Here is a 15,391-nt window from a genome sequence, read left to right on the forward strand (position 1 = left end):
CTTTCAGAAGGAAAACAGGTCATTTGCCTTGTTGTTACTGTGTTACATGTAATGTTGTAGTGCATATAGACTGAATCTCCACTTTGTTCTCAGGGTAGTTTTTTACCACAGTAATGGATGAACATAGGTCAGTAATGGTCAAATATTTTTTTTTGCAGAACTGAGAGGTGGCCATCTATTGGAGGTAGGCAGAGACTTCTCACAGCTGAGCAGGAGACTGCCCTGGTGAATATGATGATTATTGGTAATAATGTCATCTGTTAGAGGGAAATTCAAACCCAAATAGTTGAAGACCAGGTGGTGTTCCAAGGAATTGACAGCATCAGCATTTCCACCATTGACCGGATCGTTCAGAAGAAGCACATAAGGACAACCGTGTGCCTTTTGAAAGGAATTCAAATAGTTAAGGAGCAACGATTCCAATATGTGCAGGTAATTGCAAATACTGTAACTGCAGTACACAATCTTTCATTCCAGTACAGTTGTACACTACAGTACTGTATTTGTAGTACAGTAAAAACAAATGTTTTACTTCTGTAGAGAATCTTTGAGCTGGATGCCATGGCAGACCCAGAGGAGCACACCTTTATCGACGAGGTAGGGTTCAACCTAACAAAAGGCGGTGCATTGGTCACCGTGCTATCATACAAGTTCCTGGCCAGAGGGGGCACCGTCACCCTATGTGCAGCCATCGTGGCGTCCTCCACCGCCATGTCAAAGTGGGTCCATGCAACACGGCACAACTCCTTCAATTTCTAGATCAGCTGCATAATAACAACATTCCTCAACAGGAAGGGGAGCAGGGCAACCAGAGCAAGCCCAAGATGTTGTCATTTGGGATTAAGGGAGTTTCCATTGGTCTGCTCTGGTTGGCGCCTTGTTCAATGACCACCCCAGGTTCACAGTTCTTATTTTGCCAGCATATTCCCCATTTCTGAATCCGATTGAGGAATTTCTCTCAGCATGGCGGTGGAGAGTGTATGACAGCAACCTCTACGCACAGCAAAACCTCCTGGATGTAATGGTGGACACCTGTGGTGATGTGTCCATGGAGTCTATCCAGGGTTTTCTAAGGCACACAATGGCATTTTTCCCACACTGCCTGGCAAGAGAAAACAATGTGTGACGTAGATGAGATATTATGGCCTGACCCAGACCTGAGTAACCTGTACATTTGGAAATAAAGCTTTTGGAAATTGCGTGTTTTTACTGTGCATGGACTCTTCCTTACATGTTTCGTCAGTGTGACATTTCAAAGGTCAGGTTTTTGACCAAAACAGCATATCCAGTAGTATCCCCTTATCCACTAATGTAAGAGGTATTTATTACAGTACTGTTTAAGTTCTCTCGCCAGGGTGTTCCTGAAAGGGTTATCTGGATAGTCAGTGCTGTGATTTTACAAAGTTTCAAATTATTTCTCTGAAAAGCTATTCTAAACATTTTTGGTAGCAGTGTTTTGAATGAATCCCTCTAGTGTGTAACAAACAGTCATGTAGTCTGCGTTTGACAGCTTGTGTGTGTTGTCTGAGGGCAAAGTTTGAATTGGGACCCAGAAGTTAGATGTTTGTACCGTTGGGTGAGTTAAGATTGTGTGTGAAGATTTGAGAAAATGGTGAGTAGTTCCAGGAATTGTGTTTCAGCTATTATTATGCGTTTTCCTTAGAACATGAACCTTTAAAGAGATATTCTTGCACGTATTAAACCCATATAATGTGTATGCATCCTTCCTTACATATCATCTGGAATTATACTGAAAAATATAAAACACAACAATTTTAAAGATTTTACTGAGTTACATTTACATTTAAGTCATTTAGCAGAGTTACAGTTCATATGAGGAAAACAGTCAATTGAAATAAATGCATTAGGCCCTAATCTGTGGATGTCACATGACTGGGAATACAGATATGCATCGGTTGGTAACAGATACATATAAAAAAAATACAAATAAATGTAAAAAAAAAATGGGCCTCACAATGGATATCGTCACTGTATTTTTGTGCATTGAAATTGCCATCGATAAAATGCAATTGTGGTCATTATCCGTAGCTTGCCAATATCATAACCCCACCGACACCATAAGACACTGTTCACAACGTTGACATCAGCAAACTGCTCGCCCACACGACGCGGTTGTGAGGCCGTTTGGACATACTGCAAAATTCTCTAAAACAACGTTTTAGATTTAAGGGGTCTCCAACACCATAACATTGCCACCTCCAACAGATGACAGATGCAAAAATTTTACAATATGTTTTCACAAGCTGAATGGCCATGATGTGCTAAACCATTTTGACAGCAAAGCAGAATTAAAGAGAGGTGGATAACAGTGCAGTCTTATTGTTCTCAGCCACACTTACTGTACAACCAAGCAAGGCTGCTTTGCACTTCATGACATCACTTCCCTGCCATTGACAGAGTGGAAAAAAATGACTACATCAGCTCAATAAAACATAGGGTTAAATATGATCATTGCATTCTAAGTAAATATATCACATTAACCTCAGGGCTTTTGGATAAAGGGAAACTTTGAAAAACTATTAAAAATAAAAAGGTCATGGAAATTCATGATACTTACCACAAGTAAGTGTTTGAGGTCATGTAAATAGTAAAGTGTGTTGCTTGAGCGCAAATGACACAACGGCCCTTTGTTGCTGGTTTTATTGCAATGTGTAGATTAGATTTCTTGTGAAAATTCCACATGCAAATTGTTATGAACTCTTAAACTTGGGGTAAGGCCACACACAACTTGAGATCAGAGTTTGAAGCCTGTACTAGTAAATGAGGTAACTCTAGAACCATATATGGAAGAGTAGTTTGTTTTGGGAATAGAGGAATAGTTGCCGGTTTGAATCCCTGGGCTTATGATGAAGTACCTGGGAGAGTAAGCTGGCAATGGGAGGGTTGCTGGCATCAGAACCTCCGGTACCACTGACTGTCATTGTGCCCTTTAAGCAAGGCACTTAACCCCAAACCTGCTCTGCAGCTGCCTCTGTGCTTCCAGCCTCGTGTGTGTGTGTGGTCCTGGTGTAAGGAATAAAAACCGCAAAAAGGACTATTTTCTGATAATAAAGTCTCCCATCTTTAAATGATGTAACATTCAGGTGTGCATGTGTTAAAGCATGGAGTCTACAATGTAATGATATTATAACCAACACAGCCCTTTCCCTGTGCTGCTTTCTCACAAAATAAATATATACACATTGAGTTCATTTTCCTTACCCTTTTGACAAAGTTATTTCAGTACAATGTGTCAGTACAAGACGTTTAACATTTAACGCCGTTCTTGAAATGAATTCCCACACAGGCAAGTACGGTTCAGACATTTCCCAAGAAGGATCAAAGACATACCCTCATTATTGACACTAATGCAGTTGGCAGCCTGTCCCACTAAATTAAGATGCCATTGCCATTGATTGATGCTTATCATTAGACACAGCTGAAAAGTGTGTGAATCTAAATATTTCCACAGTTGGACTCCCAGATGATAATCTTGGTAAGTGTACACACTAACACTGCTGAGGCTTGCCAGCATGAAAATAAACACAATGGTTAAGGGGAGATATAGAACGGTAAGAATTACTGGGGAATTTTCTGTTGGAACTTTCCCCTAGTCTCTTTTTACAACCTTCTCAGAATTACTTGATTCACATGCTCAAACAGCAGCTTGATATATTTTGGTCCACACAGTTAGCAGACCAGTTTTATAGCAATTAAATGAAAATGGAACACCCAAAAGTAATTCTTATTGTGGGCAAAGACCTCATTTTGTTCCCAAAATAACATTCTGGCTTCCCTGCTGAACAAAAGCTTTACCCCCTCTGTCTGCCACAAGCCCAGGTTATACGCCTTCGGAAATTTGAGACAAAATATCCACCGGAAAGTATTATTAAACCAACTTTTCAAAATACTGATACTGACGGTTTTGTCTCCATCATCGGAGGCTTGCGCTGTAAATACATGCACAAGACGTGGTTAACAATAGCAGAGCTTGTGCACCTGTTTACATTGCGTGTGCATGCCTCACATCAGTACCAGCGTTTTTAAAAGTTGGTTTAATAATGTTTTCCTGTGGATATTTTAGTCTTAAATTTCCGACTGCATAAGGACGAACCAAGCGTATGTGACGGATGTGAAACGGCTAGGTTAGTTAGCATTAGTGCAGCGCTAAATAGAGTTTCAATCGGTGACGTCACTTGCTCTCAGACCTTGAAGTAGTGGTTCCCCTTGCTCTGCAAGGGCCGCGACTTTTGTGGAACGATGGGTAACAATCCTTCGTGGGTGACTGTTGTTGATGTGTGCAGAGGGTCCCTGGTTCGCGCCCGGGTATGGGCGAGGGGACGGTCTAAAGTTTTACTGTTACACATACAACTAGTAGAGTATGTTCAAATGTGATTATATTCAACATTCTGACCTGCGGAGATCGTGAGAGAATGTGTTCTGGGAAGTTTATGCCTCTGTGTCAGACTGAATAGTGATTACAAATATATACAGTTTCAAAATGCTAATGTAGTTGCATGTCAACATTGGTAAACTGAGGCGCTTCCTCCATTTGCTGCACTGCCACTCTAATCTCCTTCATCAGCAGGCTGTCTTTCTGAGCCGCTCTATTCAATTACCTGTTGTACGTCTCCATACCGTGGTCCCCACCTTTGTTAGGGAGTTAAGGAACAAAATTTGGGTGCACGGCATCCTTGGATGGTTTACCTGAAAATAGAAAGTAGTGGTTTATATCTCTCCAAAAGACAGGAGCTCAGAAGCATTGGATGGCAATGTAATTAGATAAAAGTATGTAATACTAATTTGGTAATGACATTTGACTCTAGATGAAAATACTTACTTTGTCCATTTATTACAATAGATGTTTGTCTTTATCCCTTAACATCTCCCAATTTATTATAATCAGAGGATGGATGTAGGCAAACAACGCTTTCCGTGAAGTGCACACTTGTTCACTCCCAATCGTGGAATTAAAAGCATAGGATTGGCGTAAGCATAGGCTTATGCTTACAGGTGAGTTCCATGTGGGGGTAGTGGACAAGTGCACACTTCAGGGGAAAGGGTGCATAATTGGGTCGCAAGGCCTGATCTAGCAACCCACAATCTGAGAATATATTTAAGGGTTGTTAAATGGGGATTATTATTATTTTATTTTTTCAATAGACCTGTTCATCCCTAGCTTTCAATCTTCTCAAATTCCACCTGTAACTCTTCCCCAAGTCATTGCTGTAAAAGAGAATGGTGTGTTCGAGAATACATCTAACGAAGCCGAATGTAGATGAAAGTTGGTGAGTGAAGCCAAGGGAGATGCATCTGACATCCAAGTCAGACAGCAAGGCTCAGATCAACATGGCAGTGTCAACATACAGTTGAAGTCAGAGGTTAACATACACTTTAGGTTGGAGTCATTAAAACTTGTTTTTCAACCACTCCACAAATGAATCGTTAAACTTCAGTTTTGACAAGTCGGTTAGGATGTCTACTTTGTCCTTGACAAGTATTTTTTCCAACAATTGGTTACAGACATTATTTCACTGTATCACAATTCCAGTGGGTCAGAAGTTTACATGTACTAAGTTGACTGTGCCTTTAAACCTCTAGTGACTCCCCATCCCGCATGAGGGAGCGTAATCATCGACTGACACTAATTAGCATAACGCAACGGAAATAAATATTCCTAGAAATTATTCCTATTCATGAAAATCAAAAGTGAAATATATTGAGACACAGCTTAGCCTTTTGTTAATCACCCTGTCATCTCAGATTTCCAAAATATGCTTTACAGCCAAAGCTAGACAAGCATGTGTAAGTTTATCGATAGCCTAGCATAGCATTTTGTCCAGCTAGCAGCAGTTAACTTGGTCACGGAAATCAGAAAAGCAATCAAATTAAATTGTTTACCTTTGATGATCTTCAGAGGTTTTCACTCAAGAGACTCCAAGTTAGATAGCCAATGTTCCTTTTTTCCAAAAACATTATTTTTGTAGGCGAAATAGCTCAGTTTGTTCTTCACCTTTGGCTGAGAAATCGCCCGGAAATTGCAGTCACGAAAACGCAGAAAAATATTCCAAATTAGCTCCATAATATCGAAAGAAACATGGCAAACGTTGTTTATAATCAATCCTCAAGGTGTTTTTCAAATATCTATTTGATAATATATCCACCGGGACAATTGGTTTTTCAGTAGGACCGATTGGAATAATGGCTACCTCTGTATTTTACACGAGAATCACTCTGGGAGCCATCAGGTGACCAGTTGCGCAATGTAGCCGCTTACGGGTATTCTTCAACATAAATGCGTAAACCTACGTCACAATGCTGTAGACACCTTGGGGAATACGGAGAAAAAGTAATCTGGTTGATAGCCCATTCACTGCTCAATAGGGACTCATTGGAACGCAGCGCTTTCAAAACATGTGGCACTTCCAGATTGGATTTTTCTCAGGCTTTCGCCTGCAATAGCAGTTCTGTTATACTCAGACAATATTTTTAGTTTTGGAAACTTTAGAGTGTTTTCAATCCTAAACTGTCAATTATATGCATATTCTAGCATCTTGTCCTGACAAAATATCCTGTTTATTACGGGAACGTTATTTTTCCAAAAATGAAAATGCTGCCCCCTAGTCACATTAAACAGTTTGGAAATTTCCAGAAAATTATGTCATGGCTTTAGAAGCTTCTGATCGGCTAATTGGCATCATTTGAGTCAATTGATGTGTACCTGTGGATGTATATCAAGGCTTACCTTCAAACTAAATGCCTCTTTGCTTGACATCATGGGAAAATCAAATGAAATCAGCCAAGTCTGGTTCATCCTTGGGAGCAATTTCCACATGCCTGAAGGTACCACGTTCATCTGTACAAACAATAGTATGCGAGTAGAAACACCATGGGACCATGCAGCCATCATACCACTCAGGGGCAGCAGGGTAGCCTAGTGGTTAGCGCATTGGACTAGTAACCGGAAGGTTGTAAGTTCAAACCCCCGAGCTGACAAGGTACAAATCTGACGTTCTGCCCCTGAACAGAGAGTTAACCCACTGTTCCTAGGCCGTCATTGAAAATATGGATTTGTTCTTAACTGACTTGCCTAGTTAAATAAAGGTAAAAGGAAGGAAACTAGTTCTGTCTCCTAGAGATGAATGTATTTTGGTGCGAATCAATCACAGAACAGCAAAGGACCTTGTGAAGATGCTGGAGGAAACAGGTACAAAAGTATCTAATTCCACAGTAAAACGAGTCCTATATCGACATAACCTGAAAGGCCGCTCAGCAAGGAAGAAGCCACTGCTCCAAACCCGCCATAAAAATACCAGACTACGGTTTGCAAGTACACATGGGGACATAGATGGTACTTTTTGGAGAAAAGTCTGATGAAACAAAAATATAACTGTTTGGCCATAATGACCATTGTTATGTTTGGAGGGAAAAGGGGGAGGCTTGCAAGCCAAGGAACACCATACCAACCGTGAAGCACAAGGGTGGCAGCATCATGTTGTGGGGGTGGTTTGCTGCAGGAGGGACTGGTGCACTTCACAAAAGATGGCATCATGAGGATGGACAATTATGTGGATATATTGAAGCAACATCAAGACATCAGTCAGTAAGTTAAAGCTTGGTCGCAAATGGGTCTTCCAAATGGACAATGACCCCAAGCATACTTCCAAAGTTGTGGCAAAATGGCTTAAGGTCAACAAAGTCAAGCTATTGGAGTGGCCATCACAAAGCCCTGACCTCAATACTATAGAACATTTGTGGGTGTAACAGTATAATTTTAGACCGTCCCCTCGCCCATACCCGGGCACGAACCAGGGACTCTCTGCACACATCTACAACTGACACCCACAAAGCATCGTTACCCATCGCTCCATAAAAGCCGCAGCCCTTGCAGAGCAAGGGGAACTACTACTTCAAGGTCTCAGAGCAAGTGACGTCACCGATTGAAACGCTATTTAGCGCGCACCTCTAACTAAGCTAGCCGTTTCACATCCGTTACATGGGCAGAACTGAAAAAGCATGTGTGAGCAAGGAGGCCTACAAACCTGACTCCGTTACACCAGCTCTCTCAGGAGGAATGGGTCAAAATTCCCCCAACTTATTGTGGTAAGCTTGTGGAAGGCTACCCGAAAAGATTGACCCAAGTTAAACAATTTAAAAGGAAATTCTACCAAATACTAATTGTGTATGTAAACTTCTGACCCACTGGGAATGTGATGAAGGAATAAAAGCTTAAATAAATCACTACTATTCTGATATTTCACATTTTTAAAATAAAGTGGTGATCTTAACTGACCTAAGACAGGGAATTTTTACTAGGATTATGTGTGAGGAATTGTGAAAAGCTGAGTTTAAAATGTATTTGGCAAATGTATATGTAAACTTCCGACTTCAATTGTAGCTGCTACTGTATTTTTTTTATTTAAAATAAACGTTTCCATACCTCCATATCACACACTCCCAAACGAAAAATAATTAAAATGTGTACAATTAATTGGTTAGAGGTCTCAATTACATTAATTTGTATCCCTTGTAGCTTTAGAATCATGGTAACGTTGCTTCCCTTTTTAGTCACGTCATTGGTCAGTTTCACGTGAGTCATCTAAAAACATCATAATAATTGGTTGACAAATAGTGCCTTCTACCAGGTAGGCGATGGCTGCATGGTGCAGTTGGTGAGAAGCAACTTGAAAGCGACTTCATCAGAAACCGCTTGACCTGTGATCATTTTTTTATCCCCATAATGCACGTGTCAAACTGAATCTACGGAGGGCAGTGTCTGGGATTTCGCTCCACCATTATACTTGACTGATGAATTAAGGAAACTAATTAGAAAGGAACTCCTTATCTGGTTGTCAAGGTCTTAATTGAAAGAAAAAAAAACTAAAACTTGCAGACACTCGGCCCTCCAAGGAATGAGTTTGACACACCTGGCCTTGACAAAATTGATCTAGTCTAACGCACCCAACATGTTCACAGTCAATTTACCGTGTAAAATAAGGGTAAATAAAGACATACAGCTTTTGTTAACAGGCTCTCAAACACTAAGAGGAAAGCAGATAAGACATAACACATTCACGTTACCTGTAATTAAGCGTGCACTGAAATTCTTCGAATTTACTGTTGGTAGCCAAACATCTTTATTCATAGCAGTGGTCCACTTTCTTTTGGAAATCTAAAAACTTGAATTGTTTATAGTTTGTTGCAGGTCTCAACGAACACCGGTAAACACAGCAACACGACCCTTTCGAGGACACCATCTTGATATTCAAAGTTGAATTCATTTTACCACAGTAGCTGGCGTTCTCTACAACTGTTTGACTGTGCTCACGACAACCACAATAACAAAAATATGCCTGGGCCGCCACACAACGGTCTGGTAAAGGGTCCAAGATTCCACCCGATTAGACAATCACCCCATTAAAAGGAAATCATTTTACTAATCACACCTTTTAATGGGTGATTGTCGTCTAATCGGGTGAAGATTTAAAAGGGTCTACAGCGCATGAGCAGTGTGTCGCTGTTTCCTGGTTTTGACAATGTAGATACAGTCAAAACTGACCAGAATTGACTTTTCGTAGCAGGTTGGGATAATTAACGTAGCAGGTTAGGAACATTTGGTTAAGGTTAGCAAAAAATAAATGTTATAAAACTTTATAGACGTCAATTTGACAAACGCATCTAGCCATTTCTTCCCACCAACAGCTAAATACTTCTTATTAAAAAAATATATATAAATATGTATATTTATGTATGTTCATTTGCAAAAAACAGCGTTGCACAGAGGCGGTATGCGCAAAGTCAAGTTAAATATATATATATATATATTATTATTTTTTTAAATATATAAAAGGTCAAAGTTGAAAGTTGATAGGAGAACCACGTGGTTGGAAGATACGCGCGAAAGAGTAATCTCAAAAACAAATGTGACATAGTTCTGATCTTGCTAGCTTTGAAGTTAAAGTCAATAACATGTTCGCGTGTTATTAAAGTAAAATTGCTAGGCTATTCAGTTCTGGACAGAGTGAACAAGCTTATGTTACACGAATACCTTATTTGTTGCAGTTGTCTTTTTTTGCCGGGACATGATAGCTAGCAGGCTAGATTATTTCGCTAACGTTAATTCCATTGTAACGTGTTAGCTATTTTACAGTTCAAGACGACTTTTCTTATATTTAGGGGAGAAAGAGCGAAGGCTGCCTCGAAATTGCAACAATTGTATTTAGTTCGTTTTGTTAAAATACGCGTAAGCTAGTTAGCTAACTAACATAGTAATGGCAGAAAGACCCGAGGACCTCAATCTGCCCAATGCTGTCATCACGCGCATCATCAAGGAGGCGGTGAGTGCGCACATTTTCTACAGATGTTTCAATTGGAGCATACGGGTAAATCAACAATGGGACAAATGCCAGCCATTCCCATGACCTTTACGAAGCTAAATGGCATATCCACTCAATAGCGAGTTTATTAGATACACCCATCTAGTACCGGGTCGGACCTCTGCAGTCATGAAGGGATGCACCTGGTCAGCAACCATGTTTAGATGCGCTGTGGTGTTCAAACGTTGCTCAATTGGTATCGCGGGACCTAACGTGTGCCAGGAAAACATTCCCCACACCATTACACCACCGTTGACACCAAGCAGGATGTGGCCATGGACACTTGCTTACGCCAAATCCTGACTCTGCCATCAGCATGACACAACAGGAACCGGAATTCGTGGGAGCTTTTTATGTTTTCCACGCATCAATTGTTCAGTGTTGGTGATTGTGTGCCCACTGCTTCCATCCGTGACAAGGACCAACGAATTGTGCGTTCCGAGTTGCCATTTACTGGGTAGCCTAGTGGTTAGAGCGTTGGACCAGTAACCGCAAGGTTGCAAGTTCAAACTCCCAAGCTGACAAGGTACAAATCTGTCGTTCTGCCCCTGAACAGGCAGTTAACCCATTGTTCCCAGGCCGTCATTGAAAATAAGAATTTGTTCTTAACTGACTTGCCTGGTTAAATAAAGGTAAAATAAATTCTGCACACCACTGTTGTATTGCATTTTTATTTTTACTGTTTTTGGCCCAACTGTTAGCATGCACGATTCTTGCCATTCTCCTTTGACCTCTCATAAACAAGTTGTTTTCTCCCACGACTGCTGCTGACTGGATATTTTTTGTTTGTTGCACCATTCTCAGTAAAAGCCCAGCCGTTTCTGAGATACTGGAACCAGCGGGCCTGGCACCGATCATTCCACGCTCAGTTAAAGCGAACAGTAACTGGATGCCTGTCTGCCTGCTTTTATATAGCAAGCCACAGCCACGTGACTCACTGTGTAGGATGAACCATTTTTGTGAACGGGTGGTGTAGCTAATAAACTGGTGTGTTGTGTAAATAAATTCTGTATCATAAAACAACCATGGATGGAGTAGCTAGTGTTTTTGTGGGTACCTACAATGTTATTATAGATTCATTCTGAACTTAGCCTATACCCAAATCTCAGTCTTGTGTGTTTATAGCCCTTGATCATGACTCCGTTCCATATTACACAAGTCATTGGACCAAGGCATCTTCTGTACGGGGGAGTTTTGTTAAGAGCCCCGACGCTCTGAACATTAACACGCATAAGGACCGTATCTTTCATATCAGCAAGAAATAATAATAAAAAAACAAAAGGTTAAATGAATACACCTATTTATAGGGTCTGTGTTCCTACACGGCCATATCTCCATGTTAGTGTTTGTTTACGGAAAACGGACGGAAGACAGTTGACTATCTGTGTGAACACGTTTGTGGTGTCAGTCTTGTTTAATCACTGAAAAATACTCTCAGCTGCAACTGTGTTAAAACGGTACACAATGTGTTTTTTTGTAAATAATTTTGATGTGATATAAAAGTAGAGGGATATATGCTTTTAGAACCGTACTGCAATTAAATCAATTCACCTTTAGCTGGGGTATTTGTGCGGTTTTCATAGCCAATTCAACCCTTATTAAACAACATTTTTAAGGTCGTTGGACTATAAGGAGCAACGTAAGGCTCCTTTTAGTCTACTTTCGGCTCGTGTGTGTGTGTATAGTGACAACTCATGCTTGCAAATGACAACACTGCCAGCTAATATAGTAACACTACTCTCACTATTTTATTGTAAATAGCTCCCAGATGGGGTGAACGTGTCAAAAGAAGCCAGGCGAGCCATATCTCAAGCTGCCAGTGTATTCGTCCTCTATGCAACATCTTGGTAAGAGAAACTACACGTGCCGGTGCAACAGGTTTATGCAATAAACGCTTATTAATTGGCCATTTTATAATACATACCTCCATACAGTCAAGTGCTTTCAGCACCTGGAATATATACATATAAAGGTATCTTTCTGAGTGCAACAAATAATATTAATTGAACCTCCCTTTGCCAACAGTGCAAACAACTTTGCCATGAAAGCCAAACGGAAAACTCTAAACGCAACAGATGTGATGTCTGCGATGGAGGAGATGGAGTTTGAACGCTTCTTGCAGCCTCTACGTGAATCTTTGGAGGGTAAATGATCATCACCGATCAACATTGAATTTCTTAACAGCCTGTGTGTTTTGGAGACATTGGCCGTGTTTGAGCGCATCAATTATAATTGGTCGCTAATCATCGACTGAGCAGACGGACAGATCTACACTAAATAACAACTTATTGTGATTTGTGGATTGGTCTGCCTGCTCAACAGCAACTGATCAGTATTGACACTCTCAAACATGGCCATTGGCTGGCTTGGCCTGAAAATGGCCCAGCAATGCATAGTGGTCAGTTCTTGCAGACTGCTTGATGCATTTTAGCCTATTGGAACAATGTTCTGAATTAATGGGGACACTTCTTGTTGTGTTACATTTTGCTTTGATTAGAGAACCTGACACATTTTCCCATTTTAATGGTGACTGCCACCACAGAGGATTATAAGTAGCAGAGGTTGCTGGGTGTAGGCCCAGTTGTCCCATTTAAACCTCATTTATCTAATTTCCCCTTCATTGGAACAATGCACTTTTTTTCCTATTATGGGGTGGATATTTATAGCACTCTATAAAGCTATGGAAAATTGTGGCCAGTGTCGACTACAATTGTCCACCTTGCTAACCACTGACTTATTAAGTGAATGCTGTTTTTATAACAATGTTGTTCCAATACAGCTTACAAGAAGGGCCAGAAGGGGAAGAAAGAGGCATCGGAACAAAAACGCAAAGATGCAAAGGAGAAAAAGAACGATGTGGAGGAGAACGACAAGAGCAGAGAGGAAGAAGAGGAGGAGGAAGAGCGTATGGATGAAGACCAGGAAGCAGAGAATGAGGTTGAAGAGGAAGAAGTTGAGAATTGATAACTGACTTTTATCTTCATGTAGTAGAGCACTGATCAGAACACAGATGTGAAGGCAGGGGCCCTGTTTGAGTACTTGGAAAAGGCACACTAATATGTAAATATAATAGTCTCTTGGTTTGACCATTTTTAAAACGCATGAACATGTTCCATCCAGCAACAGATACTCTTCTACACAGCATTCACAAATTCAGTTGTCAGATCAGTGATTTTATTTTGATGAAGGGTGTTTTTTCAAGGTAAACAAATAGTGCCTTGGCATTAATGTAATAGTTCTATTCTGTTGTCTTCCAGCCACTGGCTCACTCTGAATAAAGGGAGTAGTAATTTAGACCAACAACCATCTCCATCAGTTATTTGCTGGAATAAAGCACAATGCAAACTTGCTGTATTCTGATCAGAAAGGCCTTAAACCACAGTTCTAAGACCATTATTGATATAATTTGTTGATGTTCTCAGATGTACTAATTATCCCAATGTAGATTTGATAGCAACGAAGTTACTCGTGTTTGGTAGACTTGGTGTCGACTGACTTTCCGTCCTCACTGAACTCTGAAGGATGCAACTCATAGATTTGTGTACCTGACATTCAAATATTAGTCTTTGGCACAAATGAGATCAGCCATGCTTGACCTTAAAAGAATGATGCAGAGAATGTAAAAAATGTTCATAGGCTGTGTGGATGTTGGTCATGACTCAAACTCTGGCTTTGAAATTAATGATTTGGTCTGTCTGGAATCTTGGGAGATGACAAACTAGGATTAAGGCTTTCAAAATCAGCCATGCAAGTAACTATCATGTCATTGTCAGGCTACAGATTACCAAAAGTGAGTTATATGTTGTAGGTAAATAGCTTTTCTTTTGAACAGAAGGCCTCCAGTGAAGACTGTTTTCAGGGGATTAACTGTACTTTTGTAGTGTTGGATACACTGTTTTTTCAATAAAGATTTTTGTATAAACCACTGAATGCTTTTCCATTAACTGCAAAATGACTTGTGAAGTTAGCTCATCAAAAAACACTTCCCGGTGTCCACTGCCCTTGCCACTGCTGCTGAAAAACTGGGGCAAGGGTGTCAAATCTACTCCATGGAAGGCCTAGTGTCTGCAGGTTTTGCAAGTTGACTCACTGAAAAAGGCTACCATTCTTGGGTATTATTTCCATTACCTTCTACAGATGCTGACAAGTGTACTCATCCAGATTTTTATGACTCAGTTTGGGTTAGACCATTGGTGACTTGCACTGGATAGGCTACTATGACAAAAAGAATATTAGCAGCACTGAAAGATGTTTTCTATCAGTGGGAAAGATGCCGCACCAGGCACACACAGCCCACATTGGGCAGGCGGGCTCCGCTTGCTCAAGCGACCCTTGCTTCCCCATAACCACCAGTTCACTATTTAGCTTTGCCTGGATGAGAAACAAACTTCTATAAGAAATTGAAAACGATACTAGTTTAATATTAAGTCTAGCTATTTCTCTTTCTCTCCCCTTGAGAATAGAAAAGTAGCCTGTTTGAATGTCATCTTCCTCTACCCTCCCACTTTTCCCCTGCATCCCATAGCAAAGTTCTGACAGGTCCCTTTAGTTTTCACTTTGCAATAAACCTACACAAATAGGAAATTACAACAAAAAAGTAGCTGAGCACCTGACTTCTCCATTCATTCATGTAAAACAGAGAGTAGAACTTGAAGAGGTAGTGATGAATAACATTTGTTTTCATTAGGGAGCGGCAACTCGAAACAAATGCCTAATTACTTGTTATAAATTGGACTCAACTAAATCATTGGTGACTCAGACTCAACTCAAACACAGGGGACTTGGGACACTAAGTGGACAATTTTGGAAATATTGGTGCCCAATTTTCTACACTTCAGTGCACTCCACTTATAATTAAATGTCTCACAGTGCCAATCATTGGGGTAAACACAGATTAAATTCTTAAAAGGGACAATTCTCCCAAATTACAAAATTACTTTCCTTGAAGCAGATTTATGCTTGACCTGACAATGTGGCCCAGAGGGTGTGAAGCAACTTGGAAGTCGCCAGAGGCT

At 40.5% G+C, this 15,391-nt stretch overlaps 1 protein-coding gene across 1 annotated transcript; it reads left to right on the forward strand.

Moving 5' to 3' along the window:
* The first annotated feature begins 9,862 nt into the window (after positions 1 to 9,862).
* On the forward strand, positions 9,863 to 14,301 carry pole3 (polymerase (DNA directed), epsilon 3 (p17 subunit)). Its single transcript, XM_064943375.1, has 4 exons — positions 9,863 to 10,337; positions 12,138 to 12,223; positions 12,402 to 12,520; positions 13,156 to 14,301. Exons 1-4 carry the CDS (start codon positions 10,272 to 10,274, stop codon positions 13,338 to 13,340), a joined length of 456 nt encoding a protein of 151 aa, XP_064799447.1. The 5' UTR covers positions 9,863 to 10,271; the 3' UTR covers positions 13,341 to 14,301.
* Positions 14,302 to 15,391: the final 1,090 nt, after the last annotated feature.

This window comes from Oncorhynchus masou, chromosome 28, assembly GCF_036934945.1.
Source record: "Oncorhynchus masou masou isolate Uvic2021 chromosome 28, UVic_Omas_1.1, whole genome shotgun sequence".
Taxonomy (NCBI): domain Eukaryota; kingdom Metazoa; phylum Chordata; class Actinopteri; order Salmoniformes; family Salmonidae; genus Oncorhynchus; species Oncorhynchus masou.